The following is a 25,514-nucleotide window of genomic DNA, read 5'->3' as shown; positions in this document are numbered from 1 at the left end:
CAGTGCAGTGCCCTGCGTGTGACACAAGGTCAATGCTCTGAGAACCGGTCCCCTCTCCTATTCTTGAGCTCCTGGAGGCCAGGGACTTAGGCTAGCCAGGTGGCATGGCAGAGGTTCTCTAGCATTTAGAAATAGGGATTGATTATTAACTACCAATTATCTACCACCACCACCACCACCACCACCACCACCTCCACCTCCACCACCTCCACCACCACCTCCACCACCACCACCACCACCACCACCACCACCACCACCACCACCACCACCACCACCAGGATTCTATGATGCCTAGTGATCCCTGCTGCTAACCAGTGACTCTCTAAACATCCAATGGGACAGCAAGCTACTTCTGGTTTTTGAATTTCCCTCTATGACTATGATGATCCCAGATTCTTCATTTTTGTTGAGGAGGGAACTGGACACAAAAAATAAACATGGTGAGTTGGCTGAAGCCAAAGTAATATGTGGGTTTTATACCTCTGAGAGAGATGTCCAGGATGCAGTGTGTAGACATGTCTCTATCCAGTTATATGTGTGTGCTTGGACACGTGCACTTGTGTGGAACACTGTGTGCCTGGGGCACTCAGTAACTCCAGAACCGTGGTACTGCCCACAGTTCTGGAGTAAACACCTGGCGAGATCAGCTGAGACCAACACAGCTGCTTCAGAATGTAGCCAGATTCAAAGGCTTCCCGCCACCAGTCCTTTCCGAAGACGGAAGCAGAATCAGATATGGAGGACGAGACTACCATCTGGATGAATTTGGTGAGCACGAAGCTGTGGGTTGTAAGCACGGTGTAATAACCCATTTCTGCTGCTGCAATTGGAGGAGGGACATGGATGATTCCTTGTGAGACTGTCTATCTGACCTAACCTAAAGAAAAGCCACAGCAAGGGACAGTCCTTTGTCCCTCAAATGTCACAATCAACACATTCTCCTGTCTGTCTTAGGTTGCACCCACTCTTTTCAGATCATAGTCATTTGAACTTTAACTATAAAGGTCTAATGACTAGCCAGTTTTCCTGTAATACATAATTAGCTTTAAAATGTTCCAATGGCAGTGAAAGATTCTATCCCAAAGCACTCCATCATAGCTGGGTGGTGGTAACACATGCTGTTAGTCCCAGCACTCAGGAGACAGGCAGGCAGATCTCTGAGTTTGAGGCCAGCCTGGTCTATAGAGCAAGTTCCAGGACAACCAGGACTACACAGAGAAACCCTGTCCCAAAAAAACACAAGATACAGAGAGAGAGACAGATGCAGATACAGAGACTGACAGACAGAATGAGAGAGATTGACTCCATCATATTTGAGCGCTTTCCTGAGAAGTCTTGAGGATGCTGGAGACAGTACAGACAACCTGCTTTGTTCTCATCTGGCTCAGATTGAAGATTGGGGTCCTGCCCCTTCATGACACATCCATCCTACACATATCCAGTTAGCCATACTGAGACAGTGATGGAAATATGCTTCATAGCATGTGGGCTATAGGATGCTCCTATGGTCTCTGGGGAAGAGAAGGGGTGGGACTCCCAAAGAGGGTCGTGGTGGGGCTGTCCTTCAAAGATGCCTGGTAAAGCTGAGTAAAGACATGTGGAGGTGAAAGTGATTCCTGCTCCCCAACTTGATTCTTGACATTGTAAGAAACTTGGCTCTCTCTTTTCATTTTGAAGAAGAGTTCATCAATCTCAGGGGAGATTAGCTGCTTAAAGAGCTGCTGATGTGTGGACTTGCAAAGGCAAAGGAGAACAGATGGAAAGCATCATGGTCAGGTGGTTAAAGGTAGCCCCCAAATTATCAGATACCCCCCAATCTGTTGAACCTCAAAAAATCACACAGCCTCCTTCCTCCTGTTCTCTGGCTTTGCCCTGTCTCCAGATTAAAATTGCAGAGATACAGAACCAACCTCCCCCTAGGAGAGATGTCAGAGACCTGGGGACCATGTTTTTAAATGCCACAATGGTACCTGCTGCTGTAACAGATGAACTTGCAGATCTCAGTGGCTGAGTGTGTTGGAAACTTAGGGTGACCTGTCATCTAAGCAAGTGCATCGGGGAATGAGAATGCTTTCCTCCTACAGGGTCTGCTGTTCTTCAGCACAGTTATCTAGGCTTTTATCTTCCTCCACATCTGGAAGAGAAAGGCACAGATTGCATCCTATCGCAGAGGGCTGAGTCCAGAGGTGACGCCCATATCATTCTATCCATGTTGAACTTGGTCACATGGCCGCATCGGACTGCTTGTAAGGGAGGCTAGAAAATAAGATGGTTGTGAGCCTGTGCTAGAAAAGTAAATACAAACTACTCACCCATTCTAGCATGCTCTGGTTTCTGCTGTTGGCAGACTACAAGGTAGATGTAAGCCTCAGTAGGGAAGTCAAGAGCTGTTTGTATCCATTTAGTCCTTCACAAGTCCATATCGACATTGTACATACTGGTGATGCCTGTCTGTTTTTTACCAAGTTTGGGATGATATGCCTCAAGTTGTTGGGGGCCATCTGACTGGATTGTTCCTGATTCTTCCTCCCTATTTCAATACCACTTTGCATTCCAGAAGCCAACAAAATCCTGCACCAGCACCTTGGGGCCCCCGAAGAACGTCTGGCCCTCCATATCCTCAGGACTCAGGGGCTGGTCCCTGAGCATGTGGAGACAAGGACTTTGCATAGCACTTTCCAACCCAACATTTCCCAGGTAAAGGGGGGACCCACCATCCACTCCTCAAATGCAATGACAATCACTCACTGTTTTGCATCTTGAAGGGTGTCTTTGTACTTTTAGATATGCAAGAAATAGAAAAGAAACTCAAACCAGCTTCGTTCCAAAGGAGTTTGTTGTAAAGAGTTTTAGGAATCTCATTAAATACTGACAAGAGATTACCTACGATCAGAACAAACTCAAGCCAGGGTCTCCCTTGTCTTTGTTCCTATTTCCGGTTCCGGTCAATCCTTTCTCTTGCTGTCACCACTTTCCTGAGTCTGAGTACTGCAGAGGGTCCCTGAGTACTTGCTTCTGTGTTCTATACTCAGGGATTGGTCCTCCCAATGTGGCCCAGCTGTCTACCAATGGAGCAGCCAGCTGTAACCAGGAGAGCAGACTGAGCTCGGCCTGGCTTGGGGGAGAGGTGCCATCTAAGTCTAAAGGGTCAAGGAAGCGGGGGCACAGCACACAAATAGTAGGTCAAAGGGACTATGTGCACGATGATGGGGGGCAAGCCAACTCCCAGAAAATGGGCCCAGTTTCTGGAGAAGCAAAGTAAGACACATTCAGTGACAAAGTAAGCCATGTAGAAGCTTGTTGTAGTGAGTGCTTCCAGGCTGTGTCCGCAGAGATTTAGATACCAGAGGTCTGGGTTAAGTCCAGGAATGTGAATTTCAATGCACGCCTCAAGGGCTCTAATATAAGTAGCTAGGAACTCACACTTTAACAAATATTAATTTACTAGAAGCAAATATCAATACCTACTAAAAGACTATAGACATGCTTATCACTCAGAAGTGGCCATGGCTTCTAGGTAATTTTGTCACATCTTGCTTTTATCCTGTGCTACATTTCGATTTCTTCTTGTTCTTAGTGCTCCTTCTTTCTATTCGAAGCCTATTCATCCTGATCTCCTTCCTCCCACCCATCAATTCTGGATGGGGTCTCAAGAATTGAAAAGTGAGGAAGATTTCTTCCTGAGAAGGTTCCAGCCTGCCTTCGCTTCTGCCTGCAGTGGTAGACGCAGACTGTGGCTGAATCTTAGGTGACGCCTGGATGCCTAATGTCCTGTGGTGTGCCTGATGTATGGTAGAGCCCTGAGCCTAGAGATTAGTTGGAAAAGAGTCAGGATCGTAGTAAAATATATTCCCTTTCAGGGTTCCAGGTAATTCATTTTGATCGAAATGCATTAGGAAGCCAATCCAGTGGTTTCCTTGGCAAACTTCTCAAAGACTAGTCTATGTTTGTCTGAAGGCAGAGTCTATACAAGATCCAAAAATAATGTAGAGACTATAAATTGATTTGAATGGTTGGGTAGTTTTTTACTGGCATTCATACCTGTCTGGAAGAACATTCCAGTGAAGTAGAAAGGCTCAGTCCATAGTAGCCAGAGAGCAGACCAGGACCTCACCAAGATGGCAGCACAAGTGTCTGTCCAGGCCCTGCCCCTTCCTCTCATATGAGCCTCTGCTGCGGGGGTGGCACCGTGACACAGGGAACCTTCACTTTCTGGAAACTGAGTCACTGTTTTAGAGTCACCTCCCAGAACTACCTTGGTTTTCCTTTACAAAGCCAATTGCCATTTTGTCACTCTGAGGTAAGTGGGAAATCCAGTCGAGACTGAGTCAGGTAAGCAGTGTGACCACGGGTAGAGTGTCAGTGTGAGGGAAGGACTCAATTTTAAATGTTTGAGAGTGAGTGTGTGCATTTTTTTGGAAGCTGCTTGTGTGCACTTCCTGTTTTTATTTTTATTAGGTAATATTATTTCCTTCTTGGGTCTCTGAGGGAGTTGAAGATCAGTTAGTTATATGTTGAAGATTAGATAGTTATGGTTTTCCTTGTTACGAATTTCAGAAAAGAAACTCACTAAAGAGTAAGTATATAAATTTGAAAGACATTATAAGATAGTTCAGTTAGTAATATAAGTTAGGATAGAAAGTGAACCAAGTACATTTTGGACTTACCAAAATAGGATAGATAATGGAATTATTTTCTCTGAATTTTTCAAATGCAAATGGACTAGACATTGTTTAGGTATTTATTGCTTGTATATATGGTATATAGTTATTGTACTTTTGTATATAGTTTTTCTTATATTAGTTATAACTTTTTTCTTTTTATTAAAATAGAAAAGGAGAAAAAAGAGTGAGTGTGTGTATGCATGTATGTCTGTGCATGTGTGTGTGTGTGTGTGTGTGTGTGTGTGTGTGTGTGTTTGCACTAGCAGCTGTAATAGGAAGCCCCTCGTTTTATTAACAAGGCAATTTCAAGCCGTGATACAGATGGGTGAATGCAGCTCTGTTACTCTTGGGGTGAGAATGGAAAGTGAGTGGCTTATGACGTTGCAGACAAGCTTAACTTTGGCTTGCTCTTTTCTCCATGATGGCTCATGTGGAGTAATAAATCAGCAAGTCCAAAGAAGTGGTTTCTCTTAAGAAATGGGATGGAGGAAATGCTTTTATAGCTCAGTGGTAGAGGGCTCTCCTAGCATGTGGGAAGGCCTGGGGTCCATGTTCAATGCTGCCAAGAAAAAGGAAAACTGTGATTTCTTCCATATGTGACTCCAGCCTTCTTTCCTTTGTGTATGGCTTAGGGGAAACTTCAGATGTGGGTGGATGTCTTCCCCAAGAGTTTGGGACCACCAGGTCCCCCTTTCAACATCACTCCCAGGAAAGCCAAGAAGTGAGTAAGCCTAAAACCCTGATCCCTGGAGCGGGGACTCCATCCAGGACCAAAAGAAATCTACTTTCAAAACGTGTTGTTTTTTAGGTACTACCTGCGTGTGATCATCTGGAATACCAAGGACGTCATCTTGGATGAGAAGAGCATCACAGGGGAGGATATGAGTGACATCTATGTCAAAGGGTGAGGACAGCAAACAGACTCCCACAAGCTGGGGAACGAAACGGACCTCTTTTTTTACAGGGCACCACTGTTGGAGGTGCCCACTGATGTTACTGGAAACTGCTATTTACCAGTGTGGTCTGCTTAGGGAGTGCCAGGAAAGCAGAATGCAGGAGGGGCAGAGGAGAAAAGAGAAAGCTGTCTAGACTGGGTGTAGGGGTAGGATCATCTCTCAACTACAAGAATTGATAAACATGTCTTCATTCCTCATTCTTTCATTCTTTTTTGCTAAGCAGAGATATTTCTGAGACTCCTTAGCCACGTAGTTGCTTATTTCTTAATGATATTGTGGACAACCAGCCTTAAAAACCCAAAAGTCCCTTCCTATACACTCTATTGCCAATAGCCAATGTTTGTGAAAGTAGGCAACATTAATAGGCGTTTAAGAAATAATGCATCTCGCTGACATTTGCTGGGTGTCTTTATCCAATATGAAAAATGTCATGCCTATTATTTTCTTACTTGTATAATTCAATTTCAGGCGGTCCGTGTTGTTGTTAGTTTCTGCTGTGCCATGATCATAGATCCATAGATGCTGAGAATGGTACTATAGAGTGGTTAACAGCCAGACTTTGTAGTCAGACCCCCTGTGTGAGAACCCCAGCATCTTCGCTGCTAGTTAGGGAAACCAGACACTGCCAGTCACTCGCCTGTGCAAGGGACATGATGATAGTGCTGCTTCCTGGAGAGACCAGAAGATTCCATTATTCAAGGCACAGAGACCAGCCCCTGGCAGCTGGCCTGCATTACGTGGGTGTTAGAATTATTGCTCTTCCACATGGACCGAGTTCCTCCTTCCTTGATATGCAGAAGATAAGAAGTATTGAAATGTAATGTATTCATCAGCGAAAACAAAGTTTCCTTTATGATCCCTAGTGAACTTCAATCAAGACTGGGCTAAAGATGTAATGACTATCATTCAGACTCACTGTAAGCTTCATCAAGTTCTTCATTATTATTTGCCATTTCAGGACTTCATTAGCATTCCCCTGGGAAAACGAATCGAATCCCAACTAATTAGAGCTATGCAAATTTATTTGACTGTCATAAGAATTTTTTTTTTCAAATCAAGGGAACAAACAAGCAGTGATGGGCTGAGATAAAACTAAGAGAAGAATAAAACTCAACCTGAAGTAGCTTGTGAAGTCTGGAATTGCAGCCTCAAGACCAGGGCTGGGAGCCCAGCTCAGAGCTAGAAGGGCTCCCTAGACTGAGAATCTGGGGGGTTGCTGCTGTTAGTTGTTTGTTTGTTTATTAGTTTGTTTTTTAGATAAGATATCTCATATAGCCTGGGCTGGCCTCAAACTCTCAATTTAGCCAAGTATGGCTTTGAACTTTTGACCCTCCTGCCTCTGCCTCTCAAGTATTGGGATTACAAGTGTAGACCACCATAATATGCTGAGGCTGAAACCCAGGGCTTTATGCATGCTAGGCAAGTACTCTACCAACTGAACTACTTCGTCAACCCCTAAGAATCAGGGTTTGATCTACAGAACAGCAGAGAGGGAGAAGGAGAGGGATCTAAATATTGTACGTGAAAAGGTGACACATAAATACAATGCCTTAACATGACACACGTTGACGTTACACACACAAGCACATATAACTAAAGCATTTGCCTAGTTAACATGTTTTAAAATTAAAATGAGAGAAGGCTTGTCAAAAAGAAGGTGGAGGAGGAAGATAAGGAGGAGAAAGAGGAGGAGGAAGAGGAAGAAGAAAAGGAGGAGGAGGAGGAAGAATGAGAAGGAGGAAGAGGAAGAAGAAGAAGAGGCAGAGAAGAAGGAGAAGGAGAAGAAGGAGAAGAGCCAGAGACTGGGAAGTCTTGGGTCAGAAGTTTTAGGGCTGGGTCAAAAGGTAAAGCTACCAGGGTCATATTCAAGAAAATATAAACTCTTCAGTAAGCTAGTTTAAAAGTCAACAGTTAAAGCCAGGTGGTGGTGGCACGTGCCTTTAATCCCAGCACTCAGGAGGCAGAGGCAGGCAGATCTCCGTGAGTTCGAGGCCAGCCTGGGCTACAGAGTAAATTCCAGGAAAGGCTCCAAAGCTACACAGAGAAACCCTGTCTCAAAAAAAGGAAAAAAGCTAACAGTTAAAAAGAGTCATGGTGCCTGGGAGGATGGAGGGGATTATGGTAGGGCAGGCAAGTGAGGAGATATGGGGAAAGGTTGGGTACAGGGATATGCATGTGTTCCTGGGGATCTAGCCCTCTACCCCTGAATTACAGACACCCAGCCTCAGGAGTCTTCCGACTGATTTATCTAGTCAGTTAATTAATCAGCAGAAGAGAATGCTCTTGTAGTTGACTGATAATGCTATGTTACTAACAATAGGACCTAATGGTAGCAAAGGACATTATCATTTCCATAGTCTTCTGAAGGAGACTATCAGATGTGGACTTTGAATTAGACCGACCTGGGAATACTGGCCACATGACCTGCTATGAGTCTTAAACCACCTCTGGAGCTCCTGTTCCTCATGTGTAAAATGGAAATGGTTGACCAGCTATTGGGTGGAATGAAATGACACCAAGTGCCCAGATCATAGGTAAAAATCAGAAGACTGAGGTCAAGGATCTGCCTCCCTGAGCTACGACCTCTAACTCTGTCCTCACACTGACTCACAGAGGACAGGTGGGACCCCAGGGTCCAAAAGCTTCCCAGCCAGGCTCTCCCCTCTTTGTGTATCTAGGAGCTGGTACTTTTCAAAGTTCCCCAAGTGTTTCTAATGCGGTCCTACCACTCTGCCTGTTGAAAAGTATCAACTCTTGTTTTGTTTTGTTTCAAGACAGGGTTTCTCTGTACAGCCCCAGCTGTCTTGGAACTCTGTGCTATAGATCAGCCTAGCCTCTAACTCAGAGCCACCTGTCTCTGTCTCCCAAATGCTGGAGTTAAAGGTGTGCGCCGCCATGCCTGGCTGAAAAGTGTCAGTTCTTAGGTTCAAAGCAGAGGCAGGCAGGTGTGACAGCAGCTTCCTTAGGGACACAGCCATTCACTCCATCAACAGATAGTTTATCTCATATCCACTCCATGCCAGGCACAGGCCAAAAGAAATGTTTCCAGCAGCCTAAGTTAAGACGCTGTTGACGGGAGGAATCTTCTCAGCTAGGCATCTGGAAATAACAGCTTGCCTCTTCCTTGCCCGTCTCATTAACAAGATCATAGTGAATTTCAAGAATAATAAAAAAGGAAGCTGCAAGATTACTTGCTTGGTACCTCTTTTTGTTTGCTTAAGTAAAATGGGGGGAAGGAAATGCTCGAATTTTGAGCTAACTTGCATTCGTTGGACCTACCAGCCCCGATGATAGACGCTAATGAGTCATAGTTGTGAAGTCCCAAATCATAGCCAGCAAGCTACAGCTTACCCAAAATAGAAGCTACATTGTTGATGATATTTTCCAGCAAATTTCACCTTAGCCCTGCTAACTACAGTCTAAAGGGTTTCCTGCTTTGGTTTTAAAAGAATTCTATTTTATTTGGCTCCAACCTGGGTTGGATACAAGTGAGCGCCTCCCCTTCATAAATCACTCCCAGCATCACTGGAACCTGCCAGAGAAAGGGCATTACTTCTGCTCTTCGCTCCCCTAATCACGGCACGGTTTTGCTCCTAGATCCCTTGTCAGTCACAGCAAAACTGAGTCTGTTTGCCTCCGCTTTACAGCTGGATTTCCGGCAGCGAAGAAAACAAACAGAAAACAGATGTCCACTACAGGTCCTTGGATGGCGAAGGCAATTTTAACTGGAGATTTGTTTTCCCGTTTGACTACCTCCCTGCTGAGCAGCTTTGTATAGTCGCTAAAAAAGTAAGCCTTGAAAGATGTGGGCGGGATGTGGACATTTCGGGTCTGCTTGACTCTGGAACTCAGAGGAGGTCAGGCCTGCTCGGGACCTGGGAGGTCACTGAGTCCAGCTCCCACTTGGTACAGACAAGGAATCTGAGACCCACAGAGGAGAAGAGCCTTGCCCATGGTCACACAGCTACGACAGGCCTTTATTTGCCTATTTAGGACTATGAGGAATGCAGCTTGCCTTCTATTACCTATTAGCAGGCATGTCGAGAAACAGGGCAGGACAAAGGCTTTTGCATCGCTGTACAAGCGTGTTCTTTAAGGAATGAGTAGATGGTTACTCTCCATCGTAGTAGGCCACACACAAGCCAAACAGTAAAGGTGAGGCGTCCCTTTTGCCTCCCTTGTGAAGCCTCAGCATCTGCAATTCCTGCACTCAGAAACGCTTCTAGGAGGGTTGGAGGCCCCCGGTGGACTTAATTAGAAAGACTTTCAGTTACAGAACTTAGACCCAAAAAGTGATGTATTGGTTCCCATTCCTAACAAGTCCAAGGTTGGCTCATTTTAAGAACGTCTGGAGCCCATGTAGAAGCAATGTCTTTGGACGTTGGTCCCACATTCTCCCACCTCTGCTCTCTGTCCTCTGTGGACCTCACTTCTAGGTGGGCTCTTCCCTGGAGGAGGAAACAGGGTAGCCAGTGGCCCACCTATCTTCCCAGCAAGCCTCAGCACAAATAGAAGCGTGTCACGATGGCACCAGCAGCATTCTAGAACTGGGCCCAGGGCTTCTGCCTATTTGGAGACTTGTGTCCCTCCCTGAACCAAGCACTGTTGCCCAGGATGAAGTGCTCAGGCCAGGCACTGGAATTAGAGATGGAGTGAGTCTTCGGCTACTCCGCTATCCCACCCCCACTCCCACCCACCCCTGCCCAGACTGTACTAACTGGGGAAGGAAGAGTTCTCCAAGGAAAGTCTGGGGCCTGACACCTTGGTAAACAATCCTATGATCTCAAGAGGTCCAGTCCCATCCCTACCTTCCATATTCCATCAGTCCTCCATACCTCTATTTGCTCACATCATCTCCCTATACACTACAAAACAGTACCTGTCCTGAGTCCCATTGCCCTCTGATAGCCCTACCTACTGTGGATGCTGTGGTGAACACTTGGCCTATGCTAGGTGGAATGGAGTCTGCAGAGGGGACTTTCCAGAGGTTCAGAGGCTCAAAATGGTGTCAAATTACTGTAGCTGGAAGTTTTTCTGTGTCCCAGCCAGTCCTGCAGCCTCTCAGACCCAAGTAAACACGCAGAGGCTTATATCAATTATGAATTGCATGACCATGGCCTATGGCTTAATTTTCTTGCTAGCTAGTTCTTATAACTAAATTCAGCCCATTTCCATTAATCTGTATGTTGTCATGTGTTCTGTGGCTTTACCTGTGTGCCATTACATGCCACTCCCTGAACAGTGGGATGGCATCTCCTCCGCCTCTGCCTTTCTTCTTCCTGTCTCTTTCCTGGATTTCCTGCCTGCCTTGCCATAGGCCAAATATCTTTATTTATCAACCAGTCAGAGCAACACATATTCACAGCATACAGAAAGACATCCCACAGCAAATTATGTATCCTTTCAGAGGGTGAAGCAGAGTAGGACAGACGTGGGGATATTTAGGGCCAGTGGGGCCTGAGAGATGGTTGCTTTTTTTTTTACTTACATTTAAGGCTAGACCTCTCTTCCCTCAGTGGTGCTTAGAGGACAACCCCACACAGGACAGACAGTCAGGGACTAGCTGTGTGGGCTTTCAGAGCCCCTGGAGCCCTAAGAAAGAGAACCTTCCAAGAATATGAAAAGGGGAGCCAACCCCATGATCTTCTTTCAAATTCCCAGATCACTGGTGGAATTCCTGGTCTGTGCAGGCCAGGGGAACTTAGGTGTAACTGGCTGTGGTGGTATATTCTTAACTAATGTCTGGGCTGAAGTGGTGACTAGCGGTGGGAACTTGGCCATCTGAATACCTACCTTCAGTGTGAAATATCTGAGGGTCTTAAGTGTCCACAAGTGCATAAAAGTCCATGGTATTTTTCAAAAGCTAACAATTGTAGGACATTTTAGAATCTGTACTGAAACTAGAGTGGAATCTGAGCCCTGGATTAAACCCACTGCATGTAAAATGAGAGACTGTCAATCAAGCCTTGGAGATGGGGATGGGAGGTTGCTCAAAAGGGATAAAGACCGACCCAGTGATGACACTGTGAGCCAGCCTAGAGCACCTAGCTTTAAGAGAGCCATGGTGGTCTTCCGGGGAAAGGTTAAGTTCTTTACACCCCACGGAGTGGCAGCAGGAAGTCACACTGATAGGAATATGGTGAGAAACCTGCTGTGTGGGAACTTCCTGGGACATCCTTTTTGTTACCCAGCTGGTGGTTTTGAGACTTCCAGGGGAGCCTGAGGGCCTACCAAATACCAGAGGAAGGGCAGGCTGTCCCACAGGGTGTGGAGGTGGAGGTCTCAGTCTTTAGCTCTGGCTACAGCTAAAGTAAGGGTCTCAGAGTCCACTGACCATGATCGTGTGATCCATTCATGTCTCTTCTCATTTTAGGAGCATTTCTGGAGTATTGATCAAACGGAATTCCGAGTGCCCCCTCGACTGATCATTCAGATATGGGACAATGACAAGTTTTCCCTGGACGACTACTTGGGTACTGCTTAACTTACAATCACTAACACTGTTCTTGGAATTACTGAAACCAATTACAATTTGGAAGCAGTTAGTTACTTCCCTAACACCTGTCATGGGGGAAACAGGGGATGTGCTCACTGATTGGGTGCCCTCCAAGGTGGCGTGGTCTGCTTGTGAATACCACTCCTTTTCGTGGGCTCTGCTCACTCTTAAGACCTCAGTAGTAAGCTAGAAAGGCATGAACAAAGCCCTGGGTTCAATCCCCGGGGACTGCTTAAACAGGGAATGGTACTACATGCCTTTAACCCCAGCACTCGGGAGGTCGGGGCAGGAGACTCGGGAATTCAAGGTTATCTATCCTTGGCCATATGGTGAATCGGAGGCCAGCCTGGGCACAGAGAGATTGCGACAGCTCTGCCTTCAATTCCAAGCAGCGCACTCTCTCTTTTCTCGGTGCTTGCGAACCGACTTCACCAGCTTGCTCCTCAATCTCAGCACTCAGGTCCCCCAGGCCTCACTGTCCCTCCTTCCCCACTCTGTTCTTCTCCTTAAGCCCACCCTCCTCTGCCTTGAGGCTCTCATGGCATGCATCCTACCCAGCCCCTCCTCTCCTTAGCTGTTCTGTCTTCTGCTATCAATCCAAGCTTTCCCGAGAGGTTTCCCGACCCTTCTGCAGCTCCTCCCCCATGCATTGTCTGCACTGACATGTCAGCTGAAGGGGAAGTTCAACTGTTGCCCATCATCAAACTCTGGATGGCTCCTAAACCAGGGAAATAAGCTGGGCCTCTCACAGCCCTTCACAAAGACCTATAGGAAACTATTCAGGGGCTGGAGAGTTAATGCCTCTTCCCCACCCACAGCAGAAAGTGTGTCTCTCCAGACACCCTGAGCCTGGCTGGGATTTCTCATTTCCTGGTGGGGATTTTCAGTTGAATTATGTCCTTTCAAGCTCCTGTTTCTGGGGTCACTCCAGGAAAGAGCTGTACCAGAATGTTCCAAGGAGCATCCCATGCTCCAAGCACCTAATTGTCCTTCCCCAAAGGCAATGACCTCTGTTCAGGGTAACTCAAAACCACAACTAGTACCTCTCAAATACAAAGGCCCTGAGTTCAGTGGAAATGTTATGTGTGGATGTTTATCGATTGGGATTTACAGAAGAGCTGTTGATGCTCACGCCTTTGAGAAAGAAAACATGGAGTCCTCTGAGGGGCACTGAGCAGTGGACAGCTGTTTCTTCTGCTATCTCCTGTCCTGGCTGGAAAGAATTTAAACATCGCGCATGATCTCTTTTGCTAACTTACCCATCACCTGTTCAAAATCACTGTTTCCCCTGGACGAGAACATTCTGTTCCTCTAAGAGCAATGGCGTAGCCACTTGAAGCTCATCTGGACCTCATGTTGTGTTTTTGGTGCCAGGTTTCCTGGAGCTTGATTTACATCACACAGTTGTCCCAGCCAAGTCATCAGAGAAATGTAATTTGGACATGATTCCAGACCTCAAAGCCATGGACCCTCTCAAAGCTAAGACTGCCTCTCTCTTTGAGCAGAAGTCCATGAGAGGATGGTGGCCATGCTACGCGGACAAAGACGGCTCCCGTGTGATGGCTGTATGAGTATTTTCTAGTTGGGGATTATTTCTGTTCTTTATCAGTAGACCAGATAAGGTGATCAAAACAGAAGACACTGTGGGCATGTGCTTGGAGCTGGGGGAAGGGCATGGGTTGGAATGGAAACCAAGAACCTAGTAGTGGCATTGTATTTCCTTAAGGTTCCTTTACAGGTAGGTTACTGCATGCTGAGCATTCAGAGTAAGAAATGAAATTCCCTATGTGAGCTTTTCACATCTTAAAGAGGAAAGGGTAAAGGTGCTGAAACAAAATCCATATTTGACAAGCATCCTGGAGAATTCGGGGCAAGCTTTAGAAAGAAACAGTGCAGTTCACCATGCCACCAACACTACCTCCCTCAGTACCGACTGGTACTAGCTAGCATTTGTGAGGCAAGTAACATGTTAACTGTCTCCCATGTGTGATCCCATTTCTGAAATAGCTTCCCAGTTCATATTAATTGGAGTTGGTGTGAGGTATGGTAGGCGCTGATCCAATGCCGCCTCCTTTTTCTTCCCTATTCACCACACACCCTTTCTAATCTTTAGGCTGCTTTGGGGGTATGGTGCTTTCACATATGAGAGCATGTGTGGTTGTCTGGTAACTCATCCCCAGAAGTTCCCAGTTCTCTGCTTCTCTCCCCTGCCTTCAGGAAACTGTTGATGGACTCTCTGTCACCAGAGGGATTAGTTTTTATATTGTCTTCTTGGATTCTGCTGACAGGCCTTCCTTTGAGGTAGACTCAATCCTCATTTTATGGATTCAAGCAAACAGCAGAGATGAAGCCCCTGGCAGGGTCAGGCATTTAATTTCACATGGCATATAAACGGGGCTGCTGCCCAGGCCCCTCCAGCTAAACAACCTCTGTGTCTGCGTTTCTCGAGTTGTTGGGGACCTAGAGGGTTTATCTTGGTCCTACAATGTCAATTGCAGCTTAGTGAAGGCTGGGTATTCAAGTTGGGATGTTGCCTGATGTGCTGGCACATCCTTTAACCCCTGACCTTTGGAGTGATCTAAGAGGCAGAGGCAGGCAGACCTCTGAGTTTGAGGCCAGCTTGGTCTACATGGTGAATTCCAGGCCAGCCAGAGCTTCATAGTAAGACCCTGTCTCAAAAGAAAAAAGAAAGTTAGAATGTTAGACCTTTTCTGAGGCTCCCATGAGCATTCTACAGGTTATCTACACAGAACTCCTCCCCGTGTGGATGCACCATGCAGGGAGGGACCTGTCAGCAGAGAAGCAGCCTCCATTCACCCACTGATGCAGCAAAGACAGCTTGAGTCCCTACTAATCATAAGGTCTGCTGCACACTGTAGGGCTGCAGTCTAAGCAAGAAGAGACATGGCCCCGTCTCTGGGAGCCATGAATGTTAGCTGCTGTTCTTAGCAGGAAAGTTGCTGAGGAAGTGAGAAAGAAGACAAGGAGATTGATGTGGGAATGGTGAACCACGGGGATGCTGGAGAGGGAGAGCAGGAGGAGGAGGGGGAGGAGGAGGGAGAGTAATTTGTCCTCTCAGTTTCCCACATGGCGTCGCTTTAGAAACACATGGGAGCGGAAATGTGAGGAACTCTCAGGAGGAAAATTTGAGGCAATCTAAGGATTGTTTTACAAGAATAAAAATCGTAGCTTGGGGAATAGTCCTTGGGTTGAAGTAAAAATATTTGTGAAACGTGATGTCATGTGTTTAACCTGTTCTGCTTTACTGAAGGGGAAAGTCGAGATGACACTGGAGGTCCTCAACGAGAGGGAGGCAGACGAGAGGCCAGCCGGGAAGGGGCGGAGTGAACCCAACATGAACCCCAAGCTTGACCCACCAAAGTGAGAGGCCTTCTTTGTTCTCCATGGTGTCTGGTCCCCAAACACCTGCAGTCCGAAAGCCCCCCTTCCAATTGGCTTAATGGGCTGGATTAGCTATCGGCCTGCGCATTTTGTTCTTCACGGTGGACTGTGGGGGATGGAGTGGTAGGGGCTGTGGTCTCGTTTTAACCATTCTCCTTCCCTTTAACCAGTCCCTATTAAACCGGAGTTTGGCGTCCTCGGCATCTTACAGAACCGGTATGGGGACCTGAGCTATTCCCAGCCAACTCCGGATGCTAACCAAAGAGGACTCCTGGGGTCTGGGAAGGTCCTGGGGCACAGGAGGAAAAGCAAGGCTAACGCTGATAGCTCAGCTGTGTCTTGTCCCACATTTATTAATTCCCTACTCCTGAACCGCTGCAGTCTGGTAGACGGCCCCTCATGAATTAAGTAGGGCAACCATTTCTTGCATTGCAGCCGACCGGAGACCTCCTTCCTCTGGTTCACGAACCCATGCAAGACCATGCGCTTCATCGTGTGGCGCCGGTTCAAGTGGGTGATCATCGGCCTGCTCCTGCTGCTCATCCTGCTGCTGTTCGTGGCTGTGCTCCTGTATTCACTTCCGGTACGAAGCCTGGGCTTCTACAGCTCTGTGGCTTCACAGCCACTGGGCAGCAGCCCTGTCACAGCCCTTCTGCTTCTGAAAAGCTTAATGCAGTGTCCAGTGGTAGAAGCTGCATCTTTAGGTTTTAACAAGTTACCAGCAGCTATTATGGTCTAAACAAAACAACAACAATAAAAAAAAAAACCCACTGGCTTTCAGAATTCTAGGAGAAAGTCCCCAAGCCTCTATCAGTATTTGTCTAGATTCTGGGCAGTGTTTCCAAGTGACTTAATGCGTGCGTGTGCGTGTGGTGTGTGTACTCACCCATCGTTTTAGTGTGGAGGCCAGAGGTCATTGTCCAGTGTCTTCCTCTGTCATTTGCCACCTTACTGTTTGTGATGGGCTCTCTCACTAACCTGGAGCATCACTGCTTCCACCAGGATGACTTGTTAGAGAGCACTGAGGTCCGCTGGTCTCTGCGGTCTGTGCCCCGCCGCAGCCACCATGCCCTGATGTTATGCGGGTGCTGGGAATCTGAACTCGGTCCTTGTGTTTGCAGAGTGAACGCTTTACCCACAAAGTCATCTCCCAGCCCCCCTCTATCACCTTTCTTGTTGCACACAATCCTGTACCCACACTCCTGGTCTACACACTGATGGTCCCCAAGACCTCCACCAGACCCACATTCCACTCCAAACAGTTACTGCCTTTGCCTCTCTGGGTTCCTGTGCCCACATTTTGTCTTTCAAAATCTTGTTCTCGACGGCCCATATCACGTATGGCTACTTCTTAAATTTCTCTCAGTCACCTTAGTTATAAACAAGAATCCAAACTGAAGATTTGGCTGTGTGCATAGATGCTGTGCTTTTATTCCTCTATGCAGGGAATGCATGGAGCATCTAATTAAAATGCAGCAATGAGAAGAAACAGCCTGAATGATGTTATATAAATAGCATGAATGCACACTGCCATGTGGACAGGAAGGGCTTAGCTAGGAACAGGTGACTTTCAGAGCCCATTGCTAAGGACATTTTCACTGGGGAAGCACTTAAATTCAGTTTAGTCACTAGAGAAGACATGGTCCAGGCACAGGAAGCCATGAGCAGAGGCAAAATGCATGGCCCTGGATGGAGCAACAGGCATCCCGAAGCTCTTTCTCTAACTCACTTCCATCATGTAGATCTTAGACATTCTGAGTTTGGAGACACAGCCATGCAGCCACAGAAGCATCTCTATGCATGGCTCCTACTCTTCCCTGTGTAATATTTTCAAAATTGACTTTGATTCTATGCACAGTGTTTTCTGGTTGTAGATGATACAATCTGTCTTGACTATTAAAAAAAACTCTATATAGTTACTTCTTCGTGATTTAAATTCTATCCACGGTGTCATCTAAAGGATGTTTATCAGTGTTTAGAGACACCTGGAACTCGTCAGGCACTCAGGAGATGGAGGGAGGCCAGGGCGGCTTTGAACGTCCAGCGATACAGGCCTGCCCAGCCATGCTGAATGGCAGCATGTCAGACCCAGAAGCCACATCTCCATGTAGTCACACTGTTTCTGTTTCCCTTTCAGAACTACTTATCAATGAAGATCGTGAGGCCAAATGCATAATGAACGCAAAGCCTTCAGTCAGCCAGCGATGAAGAACTCCTGCCTCACATGCTTAGGTGTGATTGAAAGTCCAAGACCCCCTCAGGTGGGGCATCAAGTACTTCGCCAAGGCACGGCAGTTCCTAGTGGGGTCTAAACCTAAAAGTCAGACAACAGGCAATGTTTTTATCCTATTTTCTTTTTGAAGTATTAAAAACTTTATTTTTGAAATTTTTAAGCCTATTTCCAGAGTATTTTTAAGGTGGCTGGTTCCATTTAAGAATCATCTTTTTATGTGCTCTCCATTCTAGGATTCAAGTTTAGGACATTACTGAAATGAATTTGAAATGTCCTGTGTCTTAATGTCATGTATTTCTTATTTGTAATCAAGAGGAAAACCTGCATCATAAGAGATACAGGGGACAATTAAAATAGCTTTTGTTTGTGCCTGCAACCAGTGTTGTGGGATTTTATACGGACAAATGTCATGAAACTTTTTGCAACCTCAGTGATGAATGCAAATAAAAATATCTCACCTGGTACACATGGATGTGTGTCCTCTATTGAGCTGGGAGAGAGGCGGGCTCAGCTCCTCTGGTCCTAGTGGGCAGAATGCCATAAGCCCTTTACGAGCGTGCTGCCAGCGTGGGCCAGTGGATCCAATAGTAAAGCTAACACTTAGGAATAGTAACAGCCTGCCGCCCTCTTGTAAATGCTCTATGTGTGTCACTCAGTGAGTCTGCCGTGTACCCCATAAATTTAGGCCAACAACACTATTAACCCCATTTTCCAGAAGAAGACACTGAGGGTCAAAGAAGTTAATTAGCTTTTCCGAGACCACACAACCAACAAATGATAGAGCCTGGATTTAAACCCAGGGATTACAGATCTGCCACCACCCCACCACCACCCCCAATTTGTGTGATACTTCATGGATACTAAGCAAGCACTCTGCCAACTGAGGCACATCCCCGGCCTCTCTTAAGACCTCTTAAAGCAATACTACATACAGTAAGGAAAGACAGAAATATTACAGTGTGACTCCATGCCAATACCAAAGATGTTCAGTGTCTGCTGGAACAAGTGAGAACATTGTGTTGTTCATATATGTAAGAGAAGGTCATAAAGTCACCAACAGTCCTATTCAAATAACAGCTCAAGACTAAGGAGCAAGAAACGGTCCAGTAATCCTACGTAGCTGGAAACTGGGACAGTTTATACCGCAAAGGCACTGTCGACCTCATTGCCGAGGTGTTCCGTGGTTCTGATACTTTAATTCCCTCTAGTGTCCTGCCAAAATCCCCAGCAGTCCAGCCGTACTCAGTCACAACAAACTGTTAAGCAATGACAGCTCTGGCTGGATTGACATGCTATTGGCCCCATGTCACCTGAACCCTCCCCCAGCGAGGCTGCATGTGCAGCCACCCTTGTGAAAGGCCACCCCTCCCATTCACTGGCAGAACTCCGGAATGCCACTTTCTCCTTGGCACCTAGGCCTCAAGTGATTCTTTGGTCTCAGAGGTAATCTGGTTACTTCAACCTTTCTAGAGAAATGTAGACAACAAAAGACCTACAAACCTCTGTGCCCTTTGACTCAGCAAACTCCACTCCTGAGTATTAACTCCAAGGAAATAATCAGAAGGGTAGAGGAAGGTCCATACAAAACCACCTAACAGTGTGCTTACTAATGGCACCAGCTGTGACCTTCCCAAGTATCCATTATAAGCCAACAAATAGAAAGATCATAAAGATTCCTATAGACTTAAAAACTTAAAATTGATCTTTTCTCGGGGTACATATCCACATAAAATAAGCTCTCGTATGTGTAGGTTACGTAATGAAATGCATCAAACACAGAGAGTCTGTGTTCAGTTTGTATTTGCACATACTGAGATTACAGTTTGAGGGTCGGTCGGCACTGGGGTTCTTAAATCTCTTCCCACAGAGTCTAAGCTGGCTTTGAACATTGCTATTGTGTGTTTCATTTGGTAGCCGTGAGCTATGGTTCATCTTCACAGCTGACGGTAGGCTCCTTGAGGGATGAGGAGCACCTATAAGACCTGCACCCTGGGTACCGTGGAGCAGCAGGCTTAGATTTGCACCCTGGACCAGTCCTCAGACAGATTTATGTGCCACTTGGAAGAAAGAGTGTCACCTCTAAACTGAGGTGAGGGGGTCAAGTGTCCAGAAAGTTCTCAATGCAGGTGGCTTTAGTATCACCTTCAACTGATTAGAGTTGGGTGTGTCATTTTAAATGTGGAGCCATGAATGGGTTCTCTTTACCCAGGACAGAGACTCACTAAGTAGGAGGGACCTATGTCTGGGGTAAGGCTGCATCCGCTTCCCAAGCTGCAGCTGCAAGGTAGGGGAATTCAAACTCATGGTTTCAAGTTCAGTGACAGTGGGGACACTCACATTGCTCAAAGACCAGAGGTACGTGTCCCGTTTAGTATCTCTGGCTGTACCATAGACCCTAGGTGCAGCTCACTGGTATACTCAAAACTTTAATTAAGAGCAGCCCACTACCCGCAGGTGAGGCCCTCAGATATACATTGCCTTCCAACCTTCGAAGCCACACTGAACCCACACCCAGACAATTACTTCCCAACATGGTGACATCATCTTGCTTAGGCCCTAGTTGAAAGCTCACGGCTCTCATCTTATTTAAGACAGTATATTCTTTTTTTTTTTTTTTTGAGACAGGGTTTCTCTGTGTAGCTTTGCGCCTTTTTTTTGTGTGTGGGGGTTGAGACAGGGTTTCTCTGTGTAGCTTTGCGCCTTTCCTGGAACTCACTTGGTAGCCCAGGCTGGCCTCGAACTCACAGAGATCCGCCTGCCTCTGCCTCCCGAGTGCTGGGATTAAAGGCGTGCGCCACCACCGCCCGGCAAGACAGCATATTCTTAGAGAGGAAACAAAGTCACTTCACAAAAGAGCATTCATTGTTTCAGACATGGGATGTTATTTGAAGATTTTCACGATTAGTATAGTACTGGCATGGGCCAATCAGAAAGATGTCTTTACACATTATGATGGAGACAGACTATTTAACATTTTAGAGCAGCCAGCCATACCAGTAGGCACGGACTGGTTATCAGCCTTCATTCTGGGGACTCCTACCGCCATATTCTCCACAATGCCTCAGTGAGAGAATACTTGCCAACTAGACAAGGGAAAGGCTGTCAGGAGAGTCTTCCGTGCCCTCGCCATACCTATGTGGAGTCACCCTCCTTTTGGGTAAACGTCAGCAAAGTTCTGCTGGATGAAATGATTCGTGGAGAGTACCAGGCAAGGCTTTCTTCCCCTCCCTCAGAAAAAGCTTCATCATGTCAAAAGATAATGGTCCCTCAGTTGAGGTCGTTAGTGGCCTGGTGACCTATATATGATAGCCACAAGCTGGAACTAATCCCAGCCCTGTCAGGTTGCCGCTTCACTGTGAATTAAATAACTCTCGGTCCTAACTCCTTGGAGCAAGTACCACCATTAACACTGGAGCCTTCATTAGGAAAGTGGATCTCAGTCAGTGTGGCAGGGGAGAGGGGACTGGAGATTCTGATGGGCTAACCCTGGATGTGGTTTTCTTCTTTTTATTTTAAGTTGAGAAAATAAAATATGTCACCTTTAGACCATCCTGTTGGTTAGAAAGCTATTTAAGATCTGTGCAAAGTTCTGAAATCCACAACGGGGCAGAAAAGGACCGGTCTACCTGGCTTTCCAGTTGCTCTGGCCATGCAACAGCCTGGTACCCCTCTGAGTCCTACCCTGGCTCTAAAGGTCATTTGCCCAAGAACTGGCATTGTCTCATTTGACTGTGGAGCAGATGATTATGCTAATGCTAAAAAGTGAGAGTATCTTCTAGAAACTTCCCTTTCAGTCCAGAAAATACAAGGCCCACCATATAGAGAGACAACCTGATTTCAAAGTTTCAAACCCTCTACAGACAAACATCTCATGCTGAAGAGCTTCTTTGGTGGGGCCGATTCCTGGCGCACTCTGGACGGTAGGCACGCCGTTCTGCCGGCAGCTGGGAATTCCATTCAGAAGGACGCTTTGTAAAGTCTGCTACGTGAAATGAGTTCATAATGAGTCAACGCTGTAAAGAGATTAAGCGCCCACCATCTTCGCAGCCGAGTCTTGTGTTTGTTCAGCGCTGAAGGAGAATTCCCTAATCTTCCTTCAGTTAAACATGATGAGGTCCCAAGGAAGATGAAAGGGCCGCCACTTTCCCCCTGGATATACATCCGTGAAGTGAAATGCCAGAGTTCATGAAGTTCAAGAAAAACACAAGACAGACATGGAGCTGGGACTAACTTGGAGGCCTAGAGAGTGTGGGGACATAATGGGAAATGCAGGCCCATGTGTGCTGGGCGCTCTCCTTACTAGGGTGCAGATTTCCAAGAGATGCTTGGCCCCAGGTTTTAATGATCTGAATAAACTGAGTAAGGTGTGTGTGTGTGTGCATACACGCTCGCAGCTGAGAGCATGCACATATATAACATTTACATTTGATCTCAGCCAAAAGTCTGAGAAACAATGAAAAAAATCATAGTTTTGGAACATCTCCCTCCTAGCATACTGAAGGTTGCTTCTCAGGGCAACCTGATTTTGCCAAAAATCCCTCTCAGCTCCTCACAAGGGCTCTTTCAGCCTTTGACTAGTATTAATGTACCACTTCCATGTATTTTCACAAAGTCCTAGAGCCAAACCTGTAATCCTCTCCCCTCATATTTCAGTGAAGTCCTGCTTGGGTAATTACCAGGAGGAGGACCAGGGATATCCAGCTGGATCCAGATGCGGCACGGCAGCCTCACAGACGAGGTTTCACCTGGGTCAACGGGATAAACAAAATAAATGATGGAATCCTGTCTTAGAGCCGCAAGCGCAGGGGCCAGGGGATTCCAGACGTCTGCAAGCCTGTGAGCGCAGCACAGCTTGGTCACAACCTAACCCCACGAGGTGGGGTATCTCCTCCAGGGAACCCAAGTTCCCTCACCGAGAAAGTGAACCCAGAGTTCAACGATCTTGTCTGTCCCCACATCCGTTCAGGTTTCTGCTTCCTTGTGACTCAGTTTCCTTGTATGTAAGATAGGGACAATGATCTTCACAGATTGTGAAGATAGAATGACTTAACATACAGAGGTTTGAAGCCCTCAGTGTCCTCTATCCATCATCCCAGGCAGCGCCACCATCATGACAGAACAGGAGCTGCCCAACAGATGTAAGTCAGAGGTGACACATGGGACAAATGTAGCCATAGAAAGTGACACAAAAAATGGGCATGGCAATGCACACCCGTAATTCCAGCACTCAGGAGGCAGAGGCAAGAGATTCAAGAGTTGAGGAGGCCAGCCTGAGCGACGTACTAAGATTCTGTCTCAGAGAAACAAGTCACACAAAAGCATTGCTGTTCCAAGTGAAGCCACCCCGGGTTCTGACTGCACACTCCTAACTAAAGAAAGCAGCAGGGGCAGATGTAGCTCAGGGGTAGAATCCAGGCAGTGCCCTGGGTTCAATCCCTACCACCGAGTGAAAGGATGAAGGCAGGAGGGAGAGGGAGAGTGGGAGAGAAGGAAAATAGAGAGTAGAACATCACTGTTCCAAAGCATGAAATAGAAGTTACCCAACATTCCAGCAATTCTCCTTCTGGATGTGTACTCAAAGGATGAAAATAAGGACTCAAAACCATTTTTGCAGTCTTACCATGAATGATCAAAGGTAGGAATAAGCTACTATACACTGAATATTTGTGCCCACCCCATCAAAATTTACACGGTGAAACGCTAGTTCCGGGTAATGATTTTAGGAAGTTGGGACCTTCAAAAGGTGACTAGGTTTTGGGGTGGAACACTTGTGATTGGGTGGTTAGTGTCCTTATAAAAGAAATCCAAAGCAGATTCCTTTCCCTTCTCCTTGCCAGGACACAGTGAGAAGATGGCCAACTATGGACAGAAATCAGGTCCTTACCAGACACAGAATCCGCTGGTGCCCTGAGCTGAGATTCCCCAGCCTCCATCACTGTCAAAGACAATTTCCATTGGTTATAAGCCGCCGAGTCAGTAGTGCTCTGTTATATCAGGCCAATGGACTAAGACACTACTCAAGGGACCACTGATGAATGGATGGACAAATAACAGGTGGAATATACACACAGTGGAACACAGTGCAACCTTAGGAAGCAAGGCCATTCCGACATCCTGCAATATGAACAAAACTTGAGGACATTAAGTGAATAAGCCATGGGCAAAAGGGCAAATCTTGTATAATAAAATACGTTGTTTGTTCAACTTCCTAGAGAAAGTTAGGAAATCGAGTGCTGGTTACCAGAGGCTGGGGGACAGTGGAATGAAGGAGCTGGATGATACAGTTTCCATTTTATAAGATTCAGAGCTCTGTGGCTAAGCTGTGATGGGTGCCCATGAGTGCATTTAATGTCATTGAGCTATACACTTAAAATGGTTAATCTTACGTTATATGTATTCTACCGCAAAAACATGAGTAATGAAAGTCCTTCTCCTGCCCCTCTGTGAATCCAGGAACCTGCCCTTTCTCTCATTTCCTGTAGAAAAGTACATGCTCAGACTCCTGAGGATGGGTGGTACCTGATGAATCTTGTCCCAACACACAGGTCACCATGGATCTTTTGATGGCCAAATCCAAAGACAGCTGCTGGTATTTAGGAATTGGGAAAGTCACATATATAAAATCATCCACTAGGCTTCTTCTTCTTCTTTTTTTTCTTTTTTCTTTTTCTTTCTTTTACATATTGAAAGGTCTGGCAGGACTTCCAGGAGAGAAATGGGCTGGAGACGTGTCACCAAGTCAACACAGACCTTTGTGCCATGGACTCTTGATGCCCAGACCCTCGGGGCTCTGGGTGTAGGACTTGGTTACACTGTGTCCTCAGCATCACCAGAACAGAATGAACTGGAAACTCTGAGGTTGGGCAGCTCTCAGGCTTTCTCTGCAGTCATGCCCTGCCTCAGTCCACCCTAGACTTCAGAGAAGTACGCCCCCTCCTGTTAGGCCTTCATGACATTCCAGGCACTCCAGTCGGACCACGACCTCAAGGTTCCAGGGAAATGCAATTAACTGAGCCCAGCAGGCCGTCCCAGAAATGCAAACCCGTATGGTCTATATGATCAGACGCTCAGTCGTGTTAATGGGAAGAAAAGTTAAAACGACAAGGAGGTGACACACAAATGAGCACACTGCGTGTGTGCCGGGGATGGGGGGCTCGGGGAATCGAACCCAAGGCCTTCCACGTGTCAGGCAAGCATTCTACCACTGAGCTACATCCACAGGCCTGGAGATTTTGATAGTGTCTTACTATGTAGCTCAGTCTAACTTCAAACCCTCAAGCCTTCTGCCTCTGCCTTCTGAATGCAGGGATTACTGGTACCCACCGCCAGGCCCGGCTCCTGCATCATGATGTTGAAGACTGCATAAATCCTACTGCTTTTTGCATCCAATTTTTAATTTTGAAAATAGTAGAGTTGCTTCCCTTCCTGAAACAACTGAGTCTCTGAATTGCACATTAAGGGTAAAAATAAAGACCTTCCTGTGAGGCATGGTGGTACACAGCTTTTGTCACAGAACTCCAAGGCAGAGGCAGGCAGATCTCTGAGTTTAGACCAGCCTGGTCTATATCGCAACTTCCAGGCCAGCCAAGGCAACATAGTGAAGCCCCGTCTAAAATAAATAGATACCTTATTTTTAAGTAAACAAGCACATGGCATAGGTCATCTAAAGATGGAATGCAAAAGAAAAGCTTTGTTCTTGTGGTCATTCAAAGCCACAGGTCCAGCCAGGAAAGAGAGGTTCTGTGAGGGACTTCAACAGAGGT

General features: G+C 46.5%; 1 protein-coding gene across 2 annotated transcripts in view; it reads left to right on the top strand.

Annotated features, from left to right (window-relative positions):
• The window catches only part of Myof (myoferlin), a 150,443-nt gene extending 132,228 nt beyond the window's left edge, over window positions 1-18,215 (top strand). For both annotated transcript variants that reach the window (XM_042263045.2, XM_042263039.2), the window contains 10 exons: window positions 620-768; window positions 2,558-2,697; window positions 5,297-5,385; window positions 5,473-5,568; window positions 9,268-9,409; window positions 11,994-12,093; window positions 13,491-13,681; window positions 15,388-15,497; window positions 15,954-16,101; window positions 17,656-18,215. In XM_042263045.2, the coding sequence (XP_042118979.2) occupies window positions 620-768; window positions 2,558-2,697; window positions 5,297-5,385; window positions 5,473-5,568; window positions 9,268-9,409; window positions 11,994-12,093; window positions 13,491-13,681; window positions 15,388-15,497; window positions 15,954-16,101; window positions 17,656-17,694 (1,204 nt within the window). In that variant the 3' untranslated portion in view covers window positions 17,695-18,215. The remainder of the gene's footprint in view (window positions 1-619; window positions 769-2,557; window positions 2,698-5,296; window positions 5,386-5,472; window positions 5,569-9,267; window positions 9,410-11,993; window positions 12,094-13,490; window positions 13,682-15,387; window positions 15,498-15,953; window positions 16,102-17,655) is intronic.
• The last annotated feature ends 7,299 nt before the right edge of the window (window positions 18,216-25,514 follow it).

This window comes from Peromyscus maniculatus, chromosome 1 (assembly GCF_049852395.1).
Source record: "Peromyscus maniculatus bairdii isolate BWxNUB_F1_BW_parent chromosome 1, HU_Pman_BW_mat_3.1, whole genome shotgun sequence".
Lineage (NCBI taxonomy): Eukaryota > Metazoa > Chordata > Mammalia > Rodentia > Cricetidae > Peromyscus > Peromyscus maniculatus.
The sequence above is the reverse complement of the archived record's forward strand: the minus strand, read 5'-3'. Positions and strand labels throughout refer to the sequence as shown.